Raw genomic sequence first — 18,510 nt, 5'->3', positions numbered from 1 at the left:
AAATACATTTCAGGACAAGGCCATGCAGGAAAATTACATATATATTAATATTGACCTCCAGTGCCACATATATGGGAGTAGGTGAGATCTGTTGCTGTTTGTTCCTGTATTACTCAGGCTTCATAGAATTGTTAAGGCTGTAATCACAGATTCACTAAGATTGGAAAAGACTCTGAGATCACCTAGCCCAATTGTCATCCCATCATACCATGCCCACTAACCATGTCCGTCAGTGCCACATCTCAGTACCATCATTCTCTAAACCTCCAGGGACAGTGTCTCCACCAACTCCCTGTTTCAATGTCTGACCGCTGTTTCTGAGAAGAAATGTTTCTTAATATCCATCCTGAACCTCTCCTGGTGCAACTCAAAGCCATTCCCTCTCACTCTCTGTACAACATACGCAGCCTGTTTGCGCCTATTTGTCCAGATGTGCTTAGAAGCTGAAAAAGCCCTTGCACCTGACTACAAAAGCACCCGTGAGGCAAGACCACAGAAACAGGCATCTGGGAGAGGAAGCAGCCAGCTCACTGAGGTTCCCCAATTACTCATATCTCTGCTTGCAGAGAGCTCAACATCATCTCCTGCATTCTGCCACAAGTTCCTCAGTGCCATGCTTTGCACTAAAACCAGTCATTCAACTTGTTTTAAGTAAAAAAAAAGTGATAATTTTTGTGGGCATGGGGAATGTTTCGAAGACGCAATATACACAGCTACAAACACTAATGCTGAAGAGGTACATAATCGTGGCATGCAAATATCAACAAAAGCATGAAATGATACAGGACACGAACAGTTTGCCCAGAGGCAAAAAGGAAACATTTAAGGGCAGGGTACCAATAAAAGGATGTTTTACTCAGAGGTCACTGGAAAGTGAGACAGTTTGCCAAGGGAAGCAGCGGGTGTGGCTTCTGCACAATGAGGGACCCAACATCTGTTTCAAGACCCATGACATACTTCAGCAAGGAAAGAACTGGGCTGCAAGAGGCTGAGGTTTGCTTTGTCTTTTTTTTATGGCATGCTCTCAAGACCATCTCGCTCCCACAATGCTTAAGTGTATTTTCCATTTTTTTTAAGCAGGCTTAATATCTGTATTTTGAAAAGAACCACAAACAGTCTGTATTTAAACAACAAAGTGCTTTGCAAGACTCAGAGTATGTATTAAAAGGGTCAAGACTGAAAGAGATACAGTAATCTACTCAAAATGAGAGGAATGCATGCAATGATACTGCATCTATACGTCAAGTCATGTAGAGATGAGCATTAACAGGAGCTCCTACAGACCACTGGGTTAAGGGAGAATGTAATAGATATTAAACACCACCTAATTTATGTCTCTAACTCAAATCTGACAGCCTAGACATAAACATTTGCACAAATCATACTCTTATCAAGGGCAAGAAAAAAAAAATGCAAATTTCAAGAGATACGGACACTCAAGTTAAAGTCTGGGTGCTATAGATCAGGTGTCCATAGACACACCTGGTCACACAAGATGCCTATGCGTTCATCTATAGTAAACAAAGAGGCTGAAGACTGACTATAAACCAGGTGAAATACACAGTACAACACTGTCATAAAACAGGCTCATCTAGGCAGTGTAGCCATGGCAGATTGATAATCAGGTGCAGATAAACCAGTGCACAACAGAACACATGGATGAAACTCTATTTTAAAATAATCAGTTCAACCGTAAGGTGAAACACCTAGCAGATTCCACTATCATTTCTAAACACTCATTCAGTTTCTCCACAATGTAATGCATCCCCCTATGCAATAACAGCAGACCGTGGCACAGGTCTTGCTCTTCCTCTCTACCTGAGGGCACTGCTACCTGGACAGACCCAAACTCCACTCATGTTGCCTTTAAAAAGTGAAAGCTACCCCTGCAGTCTATTCAGCCATTGCTGTAATATTCAGTTTCCCGTTAGCAGCTCCTAACACTTTTTGACTTAGTAGAGGATATATTCAGGAAATCCTTTCAACTGTGCACTGTTGATAACGTCTCAGATAGCAATCGTTAGAAAGAAAAACATTACTTAGTTTTCTTCTTGAGCCAGTCAGTCCAGATAAGACCCAGGCACTTCCCACAGGAGCATTCAGATTTGACACCCCCATAGAGAAAGTGAATGTGAACCACGTGCCCTCATCAGCCAGGGCTTGCTGCAGAAAGGTGTTCAGGTTCTTTTTGTGAGTAATACAATGCATGCACACCTCCTTTATTCCCTAGACAAGAAAAAGCCATTTCACTTCACAGAGTGCAATGGCTTTCTGTATTCTCAAATATAGCAGCCAGGCAGGAATAGAATGAAATTCAAAATTGGAGTATATCTTTTCCAAGCCACTGAAAGTTCAGCCACGCTGCTGCTGTAGGAGCAGACATGCCATTGGAAGGAGAGTGAAGGCCAGCACCCTCCCGGCCATACCACTCAGCAAATGACAAGGGTATATGGCGTGTAAGAGACAGCAGTTCAAAAGACTCATCTGCCTGACTGTCCCTCCTTCCAGCATGGTGCAGGTTGATGATTTTGGCCACGGGCGACTTTGCTGCTCTCGTGGACCTCATCAGTTTCACAGGGATGAAGTCCCTTTAATGCAGCAGATTTACAAGGGGCTACTGCTGGTTGATCAAATCCCCTTGAGTGATGTGAAAGCACTGGAAATGGTGCCAGGTGAATAGACAGCTTTATCAATGCCAAAGGACTCTGCACCTCTCTCAGTAAAAGTCCTGAAGTTCAAATCACATCATTTTATTAACCAGCATCTCTACAAGTACTAATACAAGAACGGTAGCAATTCTACAGTAATGGATGCTACTAGATAAGGTCAGGCAGAGGAAACGTAATGAAAGGACAGCTTTACCTGAAGGCCATCACTACTGAACTTAAGGAATCTCCATTTCCAGCCAGTCTCAGAGGACAGACCTGACAGGGCCCACCTCAGTGAGAAGCCTTGTCAAACACAACCTGCATTACCCCCATCTTCTTCCCCACACACGAGAGAAGGGCAGTTCATACACAAGTATGCGTGGAGAGCCCTGGGAACACATTAAGAGTTCAAGCACTGTAAAAATATGACCAAATCTGAATTGAAAACTGCTTTGTGCAGCTTTCCAAAAGCCTATGGCACACACAAGAGCCCACTGCATCCCCTCCTCCTGACTCCCCACTGTTAACTCCCTGCTGCTTTGCATGGATGATAAAAGCTGGCTGGACGCACTTCAGAGCCCATCAATCCCAACCAAAGCTTGGCCTTGGTGCTCACAACAGAACGACAAACAGTGCTCGTTTCCTATGTTTATATACGTTTTTAAGGGATTAGCAATAAAAGCACTTTCAAATGATGGCATGTTTGCAACATGAATCATCACTGTCAATTGGAATTCCATCCAAAATGCAGAAGGAAGGATTGGACTCAACAGCAAACCCAAGCCATATTCCTTCAGCAAACAGTGCCACATGCACACAGTCAGTGAGAGGCTAAGGGCAGGATGCCAGAAGGTGAACATGCAACCGCTGCTCTCCTGCTAACCATCTCTTCTGTAACTCACTTATCTGATGAAGTTGGAAGTGTTCTTCACAGTTTCTTCTTAAAAAAAAACAACTACACAGTGAATTAATCTTTTAGAACTACTTAACTCTGCCTTTGCATACTTAGAAAATATGCAGCTGTCTCCCAGGGAGCAGAGATGTTTCACTTTTAGAGCCTGGAGGACAAGAACCTATTCTCATGCCTGAATGCCACCACACTGAGAATGACTGCAAAAGCACACTGCAGGTGGTCTGCACAGATGCTACTGGTCTCCTGCTGTGCTCCACTCCTGCTCTGCTCCCTTCTGGAGAGCCTGTTTGGAATGTGAAGCAACCAGACAAATGGCCTCGGTGACAGCATCTCACTCACAGCAGCCCTTTTCCTGAAGGGCCACCCAGTTTTTTCTCATAGCAAGAGCGGTGGGGAAGGAGTCTGGGACACTCCAAGGAAAGAACAGCTGGGGACAGCCTGCAACTGCAAGGACAACTTGTGCAGTCTGAAGTCCATTCCCAAAGGGCCCCGTTGAAAGGACACAACAGGATCAGGCCAGACAAGCAATCCTGGCAAGTTTCATTCGGCCCTGGGGCAGCTGAGTGAGTTGCTTTAGAGCTGAGAAAATAGTTGATAGTATTAGTCCCACAAAATAAATTGCTTGCAGGACTTATTATCGTCATTGTAATAAATGCGGTCTGCTTGTGGTATCTAAGAGATGTTAAAATCTACGAGGGGTTGAAGGCTCGAGTCATCAAGCAAAATGTCTTAAAGGCAGAAAGACAAGCAGCTCTGAAAACAGACTCTTGAAAAAGGCAATCAAATCCACAGGAGCATGTCAGTACTTGGGTCCTCCTCACAAAGCATTTTACAGCTCTAGCTTACAGTTTTAAAGTGTCACCACCAATCTCTCTATTGGACTCTGAACAAACAACAATTAACATTACTACAGCAAGGCTAGAAAATGTCTATTATCTTCTTCCTAATCCCTTCTATGCCCCAGAAAGCATTCTGTGGTTCACCAAATTTGTGAGGGAAACTACGGCACTGTTTCTTTTGCTTTCTGCACACTTCCGCTTGGGTTGACATATTTCAGATGGTCAAAATAAGCAGAAAGTCTGCCCACCTTAACAGCAAAGGGTGAATATGACAAGACCATGCCCATAATACTACTGGAAGCAGGGAAGGATCTTTCTCTTCCCAAAACACTAACATCCAAATTGGAGGTGACCTTAAGCCGACTGGTATTTGTGCCCTTCAGACATTTGGCCATCCTCTCTTCCTAGTCATAGTTCAGCCTGGCAGAAGGCCTGGTTTCCTGCCCCTCAAGGAAGAGCCTTGCTGCTTGGCTCCAAATGAAGTCTCTTTCAAAGCCCTACTCCTGCTCTTGCTCTCCAGTTCCCCAGTGAAAGACATGCAGGGTTTCCCTCCCAGGGCAAGCACGCTCTCCCTTGAGGGAAATCCCTTCTGGTAAATGCTTCAAGAAAAAACAAGATTAAAGATGCTATATTGAGATTCATATGGCTATATACAAACCAGACCATGCTTCAAGCTTCCCACTTTGCCCCACTGAGAGGTTTGTTGTGCAATCCCAAGGCTATTTTTAGTCACTTATGTAGAAAAACTGCATTCCAAATTATCAGTGGATCTCTTGAAATAAGTGTAATACAGCTTTCTGATGCCCAAACCAAAATACATGGCACAGGTTTGTATGTCCTCTGTAAATGCTGCTAAGATACAAAAACTCATGAAGAAATCTCACATAAGGAAGGTGACCGTCCCTCTTCACTTCATGAAGTCATTTGAAAAATGTTCCCAGACCCTCTGAAGATCTTCATAGCAGTTACAGACATCACTATTTCAAAAACAGCTCATAAATCAAAGTGAATTCAGCAGAGAATAGCAAATGGTTAATCAGCCAGCCTAGATCTAGAAATTAAAGGGTACTGCTTGGTCAGGCAACATACAGTGAGGGTGAGAAATTATTTAACTCCCTCTGAGTGCTCATGAAGTCACTACATAGATAAGAGCAACAGAGAGGAAAAAGAGGTTTCATTGTGTGACTCAATGCAGGTATACCATTTTTCTTGTATTCGCCTTTAGTAATACACTTTATACTTGTTCAGCTAACATTTATTTTAACTTGCTTTTCACCAATGAAAACCTTCCAGGTTGTTATACAAACTCTTTACCTACTGGAGCTCTTTCGTGAGTCAACCCCAGTGCTCAATTCAAAGTGTAATTGTGGCATAATTATCAGTCATCCCACTCACACATAATATATGCTGGATCAAACATGCCATCGGTTAACACACAACCATCACAGCAGGCATGAGAGTCTTAAAGTCTTCATTTATGTGAACTATAATTGCCAATTCACTGTGACATTTCATTGCCGCAGTGGCCTTATGCTGACTCCGCCTTCATCCCATCCAGCAGTAGGTATTAGAGAGTAAAAGACATGGTACTGGGGACTCCATCTCCAAACCATACCAACCTTAGAAACTCACCTAAAGCTGCCTCTAGCTTGATCCTGAGGAGACCAGCGGCATCTGAATGGGCGCCAGTTCCCATGCTCCCAGGCTGCCCTGAGACATGAACCACAGAACAAAGCCTCAAAAGCACACTGCTGCTGTGAACTAACACGCAAAGCAGATCCTTCCTTACGTACTTTTATGGAAATCATGAGACTTTAATTATCAGTCCTAAAAAGCAGAAGAAAAGCCCTCCACACAAATCACTATAATTTGCTCTGCCGATAAATTAATTGCTATTAAATACCATAACACGGTATAATTTTTATTTCACGGTAATCAAAACAATCCAAGAATGTGATTTGTACTTAGACCATGTAATTATTCAGAGTTAATAAGAACAGCACTAAGAATGGTACTAAGTGCTTCAGGTCAGCAAGCATTTGATTTTGGTTGGGCTACTCATAGACAACATATGTGTAAGCATGGACTATGCAGAGCATCAGTCTATCTACATCATCCTGCTAGGCTGAATGTGGCTCTGGGCAGCCTGGTCTGGTGGTTGGTGACCCTGCACATAGCAGGGGGGTTGAAACCAGATGATCTTTGAGGTCCTTTTCAACTCAGGCCATTCTATGAATCTATGATCTAGAACCACATCATCTAAACTGATCAGTTAAATCACTTGCAAAATTCACTTATCTTCTACATGTACAAGTAAATGCTGCTTACTACTTTATTACCAGAATATATATATTTTAAGTAAAATTATTTTAATCCAAAAGAGCACCATTTTAAAATATTAGAAGCATTCTTAGGTGTAAAACTTCCCCTTGGCTGCAACATGCAGTGTGGTAGTCAGTAATGGTCACCTGGTTGGTGGTTGGCCATCCATCCTGCTCCTTGCTCTGCCACCCTGCACTGAATGCTGCTGGCTGTAGGCACTGACAGCCGTCTGCAGCAGATGATGGTGAGAATGCGAAGTGCAGCCATGGAAAGCACCAAGTCTGAAGTTTCACAGAGCTGGCAAGCACCATGGCTCTTTCAGATCTTGTATATGTTTAAATAAGTACGGGGCCATCCATGTACTAAAATAACAGGTTCCTATGAGGAAGTTTTTCACACGGAGCATGGTGATGCACTGGAACAGGTTGCCAAAGGAGGTTGTGGATGCCCATCCCTGGAGGCATTCAAGGCCAGGCTGGATGTGGCTCTGGGCAGCCTGGGCTGGTGGCTGGTGGCCCTGCACATAGCAGCAGGGTTGAAACTAGATGATCTTTGGGGTCTTTTTCAACCCAGGTCATTATATGTTTCTATGATACAATTCTATTCATCAGGTGCAGAAGAATGAGTTTGCCAGTGAAATCCCTGCTGCTGCTCATACGCGATGCTAAAGTTCCCTGCTTCTGCATGCCTGTATGACAGCCGAGTGGGTCTGACAGCAGTCAAAATGAAACGCACCAACAAAAAATAACCACAGAAATCCCCAAGCCTTCTTCTACTCCGGGCTGTCGGCACAAGGCTTAAGGAAAGCACAAGACGAAGCCGACTTCCACGGTCAACACCGAAGGCACCGCCGCGAACCAGGAGGGAGCGCCGCAGAACAGCACCGGGCGCGGGGACCCGAGGAGGGTCTCTCAGCCCCGACCTACAGCTCCCACGCGTCCCAGCAACGGTGTCGAAGCGCCGCGCACCACGCTGCGCATCAGCGCGGACGACAGCAGCATCTCATCCCTCACGCTTCGTTCGTGCCGCCGCTTATTTACGAGTTCAGCAGAAAACGCAGCCGGTTGTTTTTATGTGGCTTTTTTTTTTTTTTCTTTCCTTTTTTTTTTTTTTTTTTTTTTTTCTTTTGCCCGAGCAACTGAGAAAATGCTCCTAATAAGGCTCGCTGAAAGGAAGCGGCTTCTCAACGGCGCTAAGCCCTTGCGAAGGAAACAACAAAAAAAGTGCCCGCTATCATCCGAAGCGCAGAGGACGGCGGGGCCGGGACAAGCAGCGCCCGGGAGTGCGGGGCAGCGCTGAGGCTGAGGCGGGCAGCCCCCGGACCCCGCTCCGAACGCACACACGGCTTTTTCTGCTGCGGCTCAACCCCGCGTACGGGACAGCCGAGGGGAGCAGCCCACAGCCCCAGGCGGCCCCCAACCCGCCGGCACCTGCTTGGGGCCGCCCCTCGGGAGCGGCACCCGCAGCCGGCCCCGGCTCCGCACGGCACTCACCGCGTAGCGCAGCGCCGGCCGCTCGCCGAACACCGAGTCCCCCATGGGCGCGGGGCTCAGCTCCGCTCGGCTCCGCTCCTTCGGGGCTCCCGCCCGGCAGCCGCCGCTCCCGCCCCGCCCCGGCAGCCGGCAGCCCCAGAGAGGAGGAGGAGGAGGAAAAGAAGGCGGAGAAAGGGGGGCCCGCTCTCCGCCCGCCGCTCCGCCCGGCAACACGGGCACAGCCCCGATAGCGGCAGCGCCGAAGGAGAAGCTGGTGTCCAGGGTCATCCTCTTGAGTCGGGATAGAGGAATAAATACAACTCCCGTGTTTTAGTCGTTGTTTCTTTGATTGCTTTCTTGATACGTGTATTTGGTAAGGTGTGATTCCGGAGTCCCTGCCTACAACGGGAGTGGAAGTCCTTGAGGTCCTCCCACCCCAAACCAATCTGTGAACCCGCGATTCACACAGAAAAGGAAACAAATCTGAAATGAAAACTCTACTCTGCTGTGTTATAATTAGAAGCGACTTGCCTGGGGAGACTGCGGCATTGCCATCAATGGCAGTGTTTAAAAATACATAAACTTTGGGGAGCAGTGACCTAAGCGAGAACCGACCTCAGGCCTGGGCTGGGCCCGATGCTGCCATCTTTGTAATCATTTCTTGGTGAAACCTGTCACAACCGTATGTCCCCCATTTACTGTGAGTCCTCCTTCATGGAAACAGTGTATGTGAAATTAGTGACCTTCACTGTTTTAGACTTCAGATCGAGGCAAACGGGTTAACAGTGCTTTGCAATGCTTGTAAACAAAGGTAATATCGTTCTTGGACACATTTGGGTAAAAACTCAGGATATCTACCCAGAACACACAGGTTAAGCCAACATTCCTTTCCTCCTGCTGGGTAAGTGCCGTGCCCAGCAAGCTATGGATCCTCCATAGCCTTTCATTTCTATTGCAGGGGATCTTTAGGGTTCCCGCGCACAGGGAGGGTATTTTTCAGCTCACTTTGCCCTGGACAAAGCACGAAATAAGTGCATTTATCCATAAAACCTGCTGTTGTCTATTCATCTGTGCTACTCCTCTTCCTGAAAGAAGAGGCAAGGAGCTACCTGCGCAATCAGTGTTGGAAAGCAGCACCTAACAAGCACCTAGCAAATATTATGAACTGAATATTTCAAATCACCAGGCAAAAAACAAGTAAGTAAATAAACAAAAGGCAAGAGATAGAGCGGAGCACCCAGTTCTCCATTCTGAAGTTCTGCTTTTTACTTCTTTCAGTGAACACTTCACACACGCCCTCTCCTCTGAGTCCCAGTGCTTTTCCTCTGCATGGCAGCTGTGGCATCCAGCTGCAGGAAGCAGCAAAAAGCAGACGGAGAGGTGTGCAGTACGCCTACCCCCAGGCTGCATCACTGCCTGCTCTTTAGCACTGTCTGCTGGCTATGATCAACGCAAAAGGGAACACGGCACATCAAAGAAGGTTCGGATTAAAACCTGGGGGCCGTGTTTCAATAAACACTCCAAAATGCAAAGAAAAGTATGGAAGAGACAGAAATCCACAGCAAAAAGGTACAGGAGAAACAGCCTAGCAAGGGCAGAGGTGCGGAAGAAACAGAATAATCTGGGACAAGGCAGAAAGACAGAATAGCAAGATTACAAGAGAAGGACAACTAAAGGTGAGGTTTTTCAGGTTGAACTTGTCTGCCCTAGCAATTGCTTGTCACCGAGAAGCAGCCCAGTCTGTGACCCCCATGTGTCCCTCCACCTCCTATCATTGCCTCTACAGGTGCCCACTGCAAGGTAATGCAGCAGAATGAGCGCACTGTTTACTCCCACACAGCAGGCTGGGTCAGCTCACCAGGCAGATGCTGGCACAAAGGACTGAGGGAGCTTGTGGGGCTGGGTTTTTTCAAGTATTTCCATACTTAAAAAATCATAAAGCATTTGGTAAGTTCCGGGTTTCAGAACTGTAATAGTACTGTTCAACACTCTTCTGTACCTAGCAACAAAGTGTAAAAGCAACTGCTAATTAGAGATGGCGTGTTCAATGGCCAAGACCTTATGGCCAAGGAGTACTTGACTTCACATTTTCATAGAAACATAGAATGGCCTGGGTTGAAAAGGACCACAATGATCACCCAGTTTCAACCTCCCTGCTATGTGCAGGGTCACCAGCCACCAGACCAGGCTGCCCAGAGCCACATCCAGCCTGGCCTTGAATGCCTGCAGGGATGGGGGCATCCACAACCTCCTTGGGCAACCTGTTCCAGTGTGTCACCACCCTCTGTGTGAAAAACTTCATCCTCATATCTAACCTGAAACCTCCCATGTCTCAGTTTAAAACCATTCCCCCTTGTCCTATCACTGTCCACCCTCATAAACAGTCATACCCCCTCCTGTTTATATGTTCTTCAAATATTGGAAGGACACCGTGAGGTCTCCCTGGAGCTTTCTCTTCTCCAAGCAAAAGTCACAGCATCTGGAGCACAGCCCTGATGTGCAATGAGCAGCTCCAGGCAGAGCTGTGCAACTCGGTTTCTATCACCTGCCCCTATTTTAAGCCATTTTGCCCCTAACATTAACTTGCTGATCCTTCACAGAATTTCAGGCTAACTTTTCCTTTTTCACCTTCATTTACGCTTTGTCCCCCTTGTTCCTTCCAATTTTTCTTCCTATTTTATTCACCTGATAATGGCTGTCCATTTGATGCGTGCAACTCACATTAGAATGTGCACACCTCTTAAAAGTTCAGCTTCACACAGAAGCATAGCAGGTCTTACAAAGCTCTTACAAAGCATAACAATTAACTTCCTGCACACCCACTCCAAGGCTACTCAATTAAGAAAAAAAACATGTAAATCAGGTTGGTTTTTTGGTTTGGTTTGTTTTTTTTTTTTTCCCGTTAATTAATTTCCAATCTGTTTAATTGTATGAGTCCTTGCATTTTTTTGTGTGTTTTCCATGGTTCCCATTGTGGTTATTCTCTATGCTTCTTTAAGAAGTGCATCACCTGAAAATGTAAACTGCAATAAAACCTTCACTCCTTCTCTCCTATTTATCACCTACTGCTGACAACAGGAAAGGAGATTGAACAATGTTTCAGCTATACTTTAGTTGCTTCCAACCTAGCATCTGGTAAATGAGTAAGTGAGTTTTATAATGTTGATCATTGATGATGCCAGTTTTTGTGGTTGTTTTTTTTTTTTCAGCATTGCTCTGCAGACCGAGTCCTTTCTCCACACTAATTGCACTAAAACAAAAGCAACCAGCCCCGCAGCTGCAGACAGCACACAACTATGACACTGGAAAGGAACAACTTCTCTGTTTCTCCAACACAAGTCCTGGAACAAGTGACTCAAGCTGCCCAATGTCACATCAGATGAGGTACAGAAGTGCCTGCCCAGGACACTCAGTGCAGATATCTGCCCCTCAGAGTGGGGAGGCTCACCCTGGGAGTTGGAAGGTATGGGCTCAGCTTTTTCATCTCACTCAGAACTTGCAGAAAGGGTCTTAAGAGCCTCGCTATCTTGATTGTTTTTATTCCTGTAAACAGCAGTGCTTACCTGGTGTAAAAACAGTCCACATTTTCAGGTGAAAGAGCTTCAAACAAGCATGAAAGTCTTGTTTTGCTTGACCTTTCTAATAGCTTTATGAATGCAGCTTCCACACAGAGCTAGTTCCAAATCTGGAAAAGGCCTGCCTCTGTAGTTGCTGAAGTGAGGCCAAGCGTGATACTGGCAGCACACTTCCTCCTTAGGGAATCAGCACTTTTCTTATCCCGGCCAAATGTTCATTTGGTCAGTTACAGAGTAAGACTATTGCCCAAGAAGAAGAGAGAGGAAAGATGACGGACAAGTAAATGAAATGCACAATCATCCCATTAACAGACACTAGAAAGTAAGGAATCAAAATTCAGGGATAGTACACTACAAAAATCCTTTGCTCAGAAACAGCCTTTTGTTGTTGTTATTGTTTTGAAGAAGTTCTTATTTGCCATCTATCAAAATATGTTGATAGTTTCTCGCCAGTTTGTAACACGGCTAGGAGAAATGGTACGTAATGCCTTGAAAGAATGAAGTACCATCTCATCTCTCTTAAAGAGATGCTTTTTCACAATGGTGACATATATCTGCATAGACAAAATAAATCCTATTTTAGAAGAATTTTATTACTATGATTTTCTGGATATTTGAAGCCCCTTTATATGAGATTTGGTGCACTGGGAGAGCATGACACCACCACAGCTCTTAAGGTGTACAGGTACCTGAGTGTTATTCCTATCAGCAGCAAGGAAGCTGGAGTTTTATTCCTAGGGAGCCAATAGAAAGGTTGCATTCCTCAAACACAACCTCTCTAAGAGGTACAAGCAGAGAGCAATCATACCCTGCACACACCCACATCATGGTCCAGCACTCTCCAACTCTGCAGAGCTCTTGAGAGGAAACCAGGGCCCAGACTTCTCATTCAAACCTGAAGGCTGTTCTGCAGAGAGGCAGGAGCAGCATCTGTTCTTAGGAATGGCAATGCTAAGCCAATGCTAAGAGGAAGAGTCTTTCCTCCACCCTTCCCCACACCCACACATGGCGACAGCCAGTGCTACCACTGCCTGACAGGCAAACGTTTGAGAAGGAGCAATGCACAAAATAGCCCCAAGGCCAAAACCAGCTTTTCTGGTAAGCATTCAGTAAAAGAGATGGACACTCACAGAAACCTCAAGCAAAATCTTTTCCATAAAGAAAGTCTGCTAGCACACACATCCCGGAGTGCATTAACACTGATGCCACTGGAATTTCACTCAGGTGTTTCATTCTGCTTACTACATTCACCATTTTTTCATTTAATAAATCACTATATTCTTTAATTTCTAAGTCACAGGATGATGTTCTGTATGACACTGCACATTACTGCACTATTGGTTACCAGCAGCTTGGCAAAGAAACTTAATCTAAGATTCCTACATTAGAAAAATGACAAATTACTTCTCATTCCTTCTGTCTGCTCATTGTTCTCCAGCATCAGTGAAAATTCAATATAGTATCTTTAAACTAAAACTCCAAGCTACGAACTTGTGAGTCAAATCCATGACCCTATCATGTAACATAAAATGTTTTTTCAACAAAGATTAACATTTACCCTCTGTAAGCCACTATAATTCATTTGGTTTTTAGAGCTGGAGAAGAAATGAACAAGTATCCTGCCATATTTTTCTCTCCTCAGAGGCTGCCATTTAAATAAATGGGACCACTCACCATTTCATGTGAAGATAAATGACATTTGGCCTTCTTGAGTGAAGAAGAAAAAGCAGCAAAATGGAAGCAAACGTAACTTGCAAGCTTAGAGCTTCAAAAGAGCTTAAAGGACTTAAACATACAAACAAAAAGTCCCAGCAAATGTAGACGATACCCATCTGGGTAAACAACAACTCATAGGGAGACTTTTCTGGTTACTGAAAGTGGGCATAACTCCATGCATTTCCTTCCTTGTTTATCTCCTTGCAACTCGTGTTCGCTATAAGCTGCACCACTGGGCTGAGCTCTCACTATCAATTACCCTCCTATCTAAAATGTGTTCTGAGAACTGCAGAGGGAGAAGGGCACAATTTTCTTCCATTACATGTGACTTTTACAGAAATTGCAGCTATTCAAGAAAAATAACAACCACTAACTTGAAAAAAAATCAGCTCGCTCCAGACACATGATTTGCTCTCTGACTAGAAATAGAAATGCCTATTAACAACTGACAGAAGCAAGGGCTTCTGTCTAAATTTATCATATGGATATTTGTCAAGAATTTGGGAAGGCGAAGGTTTATTTCACATAACTAAAGTTTACCCCATGCTGTTTTGTGGATAGAACTGTTAAAATCCATTGGGTGTGCAGAGTAATAATGATAGAACAAATTCCCAAGACGTAATGCTACTACTCTGTTTGTTTTAATGCTGTCATCTGTAAATCAGTTTTCAAGACTTCAACAAGACCAAGACTGCTGTGACCAACAACAATAATATTTGTAATTCTTAATAACTCTTCAAAAGAAGCCATTATTTACCAAGTTTCAAGTTATATCCAAAATGGTCCATGCGTCAAGTTTTTGCAGTTGCCAATAATTTGGTTATCAAGTATGCTAATAGGCTTTGTACCATTGCACTCTAAACTTCAATTGTAAATTAGAGTCGGGGTATTATTCATAGCATTCACAGGAGTTGGCTGAAGAGCTAATTTCCTGATGATAAGGAATCATGCTTTTCAAAATCTGACTCTCATCCGGCTGAGAACGAAGCCAGCATCTTAAAATTTCTTGTGAACTGTAAATTGGTACATGTTTTTTGAGCCAGAAAACAACAAATCATGAATCAGTCTCCTTGGGTACTGCTACCACAACTGCTAACAACAAACCTGACACAAACTCTCCTTTTCTCCAAGCCTTCTGGGAGCTCCTGCAGAACCACCCTCAGAATGACAGCCCTGGGGGCATCCCAGGACATCCAAGCTGCAGGGCAGGGAACCTGGGAATCCAGAGGGCTAGTCTGAGAACTGCCAAGGAACTTGTATGTGCCACAGTCCCGCAAAGCCCTAAGGTCATGGCACTGGCACATGGCATGGAAGGGCCATATCTAGCTGTGCCAGGCCCTGGCAGGTGATCTGTCCCACTGCCTATCCCACAGCCAGAGAGCCCAGAACAGTGCCACTACTATGCCAGGCAGCCTGGATCAGGAATGGGAACCTACGATTTTGGGGATCATCAGGTCTTGGTCTGCATCGCTAAGTGGACTTGCCCAAAGATAAGCACTGTGCATCAGCCTCTGGGCTATGGGACAGTCCAGATGGGTTTTCTTGACATTGTAAACTCAGAGACTAGAGCCTGTTTGTAACCCAGGAAGAGTTTTCTTGCCTCCATTAGAAGTGGATTCAAAGAGTTTCAAATGAAAGAGCTGAAGGCCAGCAAATGGGCTTTTTTCATTGCAGCGAATTTCTACCAACTACTGTGATTAATGGCTTTTGAAATATCTGTTCTTTCTGATTTATAAAATGGAATCGCATGCTGTGAGTTCTTCATGAGGTAATTTAAACTTGTATACATAGCTGTCCACCACATCAAGAATGACTGATTTTACAGCATGTTCTAACAATATACATTCACTGTATGGTTTCACTCAGAAGAACAGATGTGGTTGCGTCTTCATTGTATGGATTTCTGAGGACTTCCATCAGCAATGACTTTTATTTGAGCACCATTTTCCCTGTTTCTAAGTCCACCTCTGTTTTCACCTGCTGCAGGAGCATCAAAGCAGATTTACTTCCTGATAAAAAACTTCAGTCACCTAATGATTCGAGCATTCCTGTCATAACAAGTGAGGGAGAACAAGAGGGAACTGACTTTAGCACTCCAAAGACAGGGGGGAAAATGTCAAATATTGAACACTCTGACTGGCTCCTACCTTAACTCTAAAACTACTGTCAAGCTGGTAGGAAACCAATCAAACAAATCAATAAAATAACTACATGTACAAGTGTTACAGGTGCTATTCATCTTCAAATTCAGATATGTACAGTAGGTGCCTATGCCCCATTGAAAGCCTATTCTATTGACACAGAAGCATTTGAAGAGCTAGTCTAAAGCAGTCTATATCAGTTTATAGTTGACACCACGTTTGATCCCTTGAATAGATTTGCAGACCCAACTGCACAGGCTATGTGCATCCACCAGTGGAAGATTCCATCACAGATACATGTACATGCAGATGTCTATAGCAGGTCTCTGTGCTACCCAAAGCAAAGAAGATGTTGCACATCTTTTCTCCTGAATAGTCTGTTTCAATCACCATGTTTTTCCAAAACATAATCCAAAACGCACACAGGTTGGAACCTGGGGAAGGGATTTGCAAGAAGGTCTATCTTATATGTCCAGGTAAAATCCCTTACCCTAAAGGGTTCACGCACAGTCCCAGTAAGTGCAGTGCACACTATTAAAACCACAAGCCAGTAAATTACTGGAAAAGGTGCATTTATTGCACTTCTGTTCTCTCTTGCAGGAGGTCTAACAGCACTTGCTGTCTTTAAGGCACAGTAATCAAGTCTGATGCATACCTTACCCAGGAATTAAATCTCATGTCAAAAGAGATGTATGTAATGCTGAAGCATTACAGTGTGTTAATACTGTATAATAATAAACAACTGCCTCCCATTTGTATTCAGTGAAAGGCTAAATCATCAAGGACATGGGTGTCTGATTCTCACTGTTACCTGGAAACTGGAATTCTGAGTGCAAAGCATTGTTAAGAAAGTGATTTTAAAAAGGGAAAAGAAACATGAAAGTATGACTCATAAGAAATACACCATCATCCAAGCACGTTTTCTCTGCTTTTCAAAGCTGTACTGATTTAAGCTGCACTATCCCTTGCTGCTGCACATACTTTTAATATCTCCTGGCTTGAGTGTAGTCATTCCTGTGTATCCCAGACTGGGGTTTTTCTCTTTGCAGGGGTGGAAGGAAGGTGAAAGCAGAGCACAGACCACTGCCTCTTGCGTCAAGAGGTAGCAAAAGCCCCGCGCTGAACAATGACACTTCTGCTAATCAGGGAGGAGATTCCCCTGGGCAAAATAGCTTGGGAACTGCTGGGTTGTATAAAGACGCTGGCCTATTCTCAGCCAATTGTTTTGGAAGAAGGTAAGCTATGAATTGAAAGCACCACAGCTATTCCTTAGGAATCCCACACAAACCTACTCTCATTGGGCAGCAAGTATGCCTAGCTCCTCTGTAAATTCTTCTGTGGTGACTTGCCCTGCTCTAACTGTTCTGGTGGAACATGCCTGTAGAACAAGCTTTGGAAAGCTTCCCTCTGATCCTCCACAGCTTTACTCTAGCTTGAAACTGATGCAATACCAACGAAGTCAAAGCTGACACAGGGGAAAGCAGGAATACTGAAAGCGCTGAAGCAGAGCTGCGCTCTTTTTCCTCCTCATTGTCCTTCCCCCTTGATTGAAAAGTTCAAGGGGAAAGAAAGCGTGGAAGTGGCTCCGTGTGTGATTTGTCCTAGAAAGCTGTGAGCCAAACACCCAGCTGAATCTTGAGACTTACAGTTTGTACTGAAGATTATATTCCTAGGCTGCAGACGTTTAAGACCATTTCTCCCCACTCGGCAGCTGGGGGGTATCAGTTCCTGCTAGACCAAGCAGCTACAGATGCTGAAAACACCACAGACTCCTAAGGAATTCATCCATGTAGGACAAAGAATTTAAGCTGTTTACAACTCTCTGGTCTCTAGTGTTTATTACTCTCCCCCCCCATAAAACCTGCCTCCATCTGGGGTATCTTGCAGTGACAGAGTTAATGAAAATCCGAGAAGCATTCCAAGGATAGCAATGCAGAATGAGAGCAACCTCAGCATTGTTTTGTTAAGATCTCAAATTGCCAATACGGCAAAATGAAGTAATGCACTCTGTCAACATGTAGTATGCTCTATAAATGGGATCACTTGTTCATCAGGTAGTAAAACATGCTGAAAAGCACTATTTGATCAGTCTTAGAGCAGCTGACTGCTTGCTTTAACTTCTTCCCTAAGATTTATTTGAAGCATGAAACTGCTGAAAGCCTCCGGTGAGTAAAAAGAGACAAAAATATCTCCAAAAAATAATTAAACATATCCGCAAATAGACCCCTGTTTATGTGATCAGCGTTTCTTTCCTGGTAAAATAAAAACTAAAGTCAGCTAAAGCTCTGACTGCTTAAAATTGATTTCCACGGGTTTCAGGATTCTTTCATAAAACTGTTACATCTTTTACAAAAAGAAATTGACTTTATTAGTTAACTTGGAAACCTCAGACACATTTCATACATTTACAGACAGCTTCCAGATTGAATTTTGCTGATCCAGGCTTCTTAGCTGGAGTTTATGGAGCCAGACTTGTCATATGAGCTATGTCTATAAGCCCCAGGTAAATATACACGGGGTTCGCGTTGTTAGAGAAAGTGTTTTTTACTCTTCTAAAAAACATTAAGTTAATCTTAAGCAAAAACAAAAGTTCATTCAGTACATTTTGTATTTGTTGTTTTTGATCCATTTTGGGAAGCATTTTTCCTTCCACAGCCCTGTGCTATCCCTGCTTCTCTCTGAGCCACTTTAACCCTTTCATTTCTTTTGCCATGCTCTGCTTCACTGTCTCTGTTCTCTGAACTACAAACAGCTGGATGGCACAGCTGGAGGAAAGGAAACAGGGGGTCAGCTATTTCCTTCTCCTTCCTCCCTACCAGCAGCCCTCATGCCTTCACTCCCCTACATACCTGCTTTAAGTCAAGCCTCACACAAGGTTGGCCCT

The 18,510-nt window shown here is 44.3% G+C and overlaps 1 protein-coding gene across 4 annotated transcripts in view; it reads right to left on the bottom strand.

Annotated features, from left to right (window-relative positions):
- ARHGAP6 (Rho GTPase activating protein 6) overlaps positions 1-18,510 on the bottom strand; it is a 291,817-nt gene that overhangs the window by 144,217 nt on the left and 129,090 nt on the right. Inside the window, exon 1 of one of the 4 annotated variants that reach the window (XM_072348452.1) lies at positions 8,216-8,338. The exons of 1 other annotated variant lie outside the window; for it this stretch is intronic. In XM_072348452.1, the coding sequence (XP_072204553.1) occupies positions 8,216-8,260 (45 nt within the window). In that variant the 5' untranslated portion in view covers positions 8,261-8,338. Of the gene's footprint in view, positions 1-6,868; positions 6,928-8,215; positions 8,339-18,510 lie in introns of those variants that run through there. 2 more of the 4 variants (XM_072348444.1, XM_072348477.1) reach the window with 2 other exon arrangements.

The sequence above is a fragment of the Excalfactoria chinensis genome, chromosome 1, assembly GCF_039878825.1.
Source record: "Excalfactoria chinensis isolate bCotChi1 chromosome 1, bCotChi1.hap2, whole genome shotgun sequence".
NCBI lineage: Eukaryota > Metazoa > Chordata > Aves > Galliformes > Phasianidae > Excalfactoria > Excalfactoria chinensis.
This window is presented reverse-complemented; position numbering and strand designations above follow the sequence as displayed.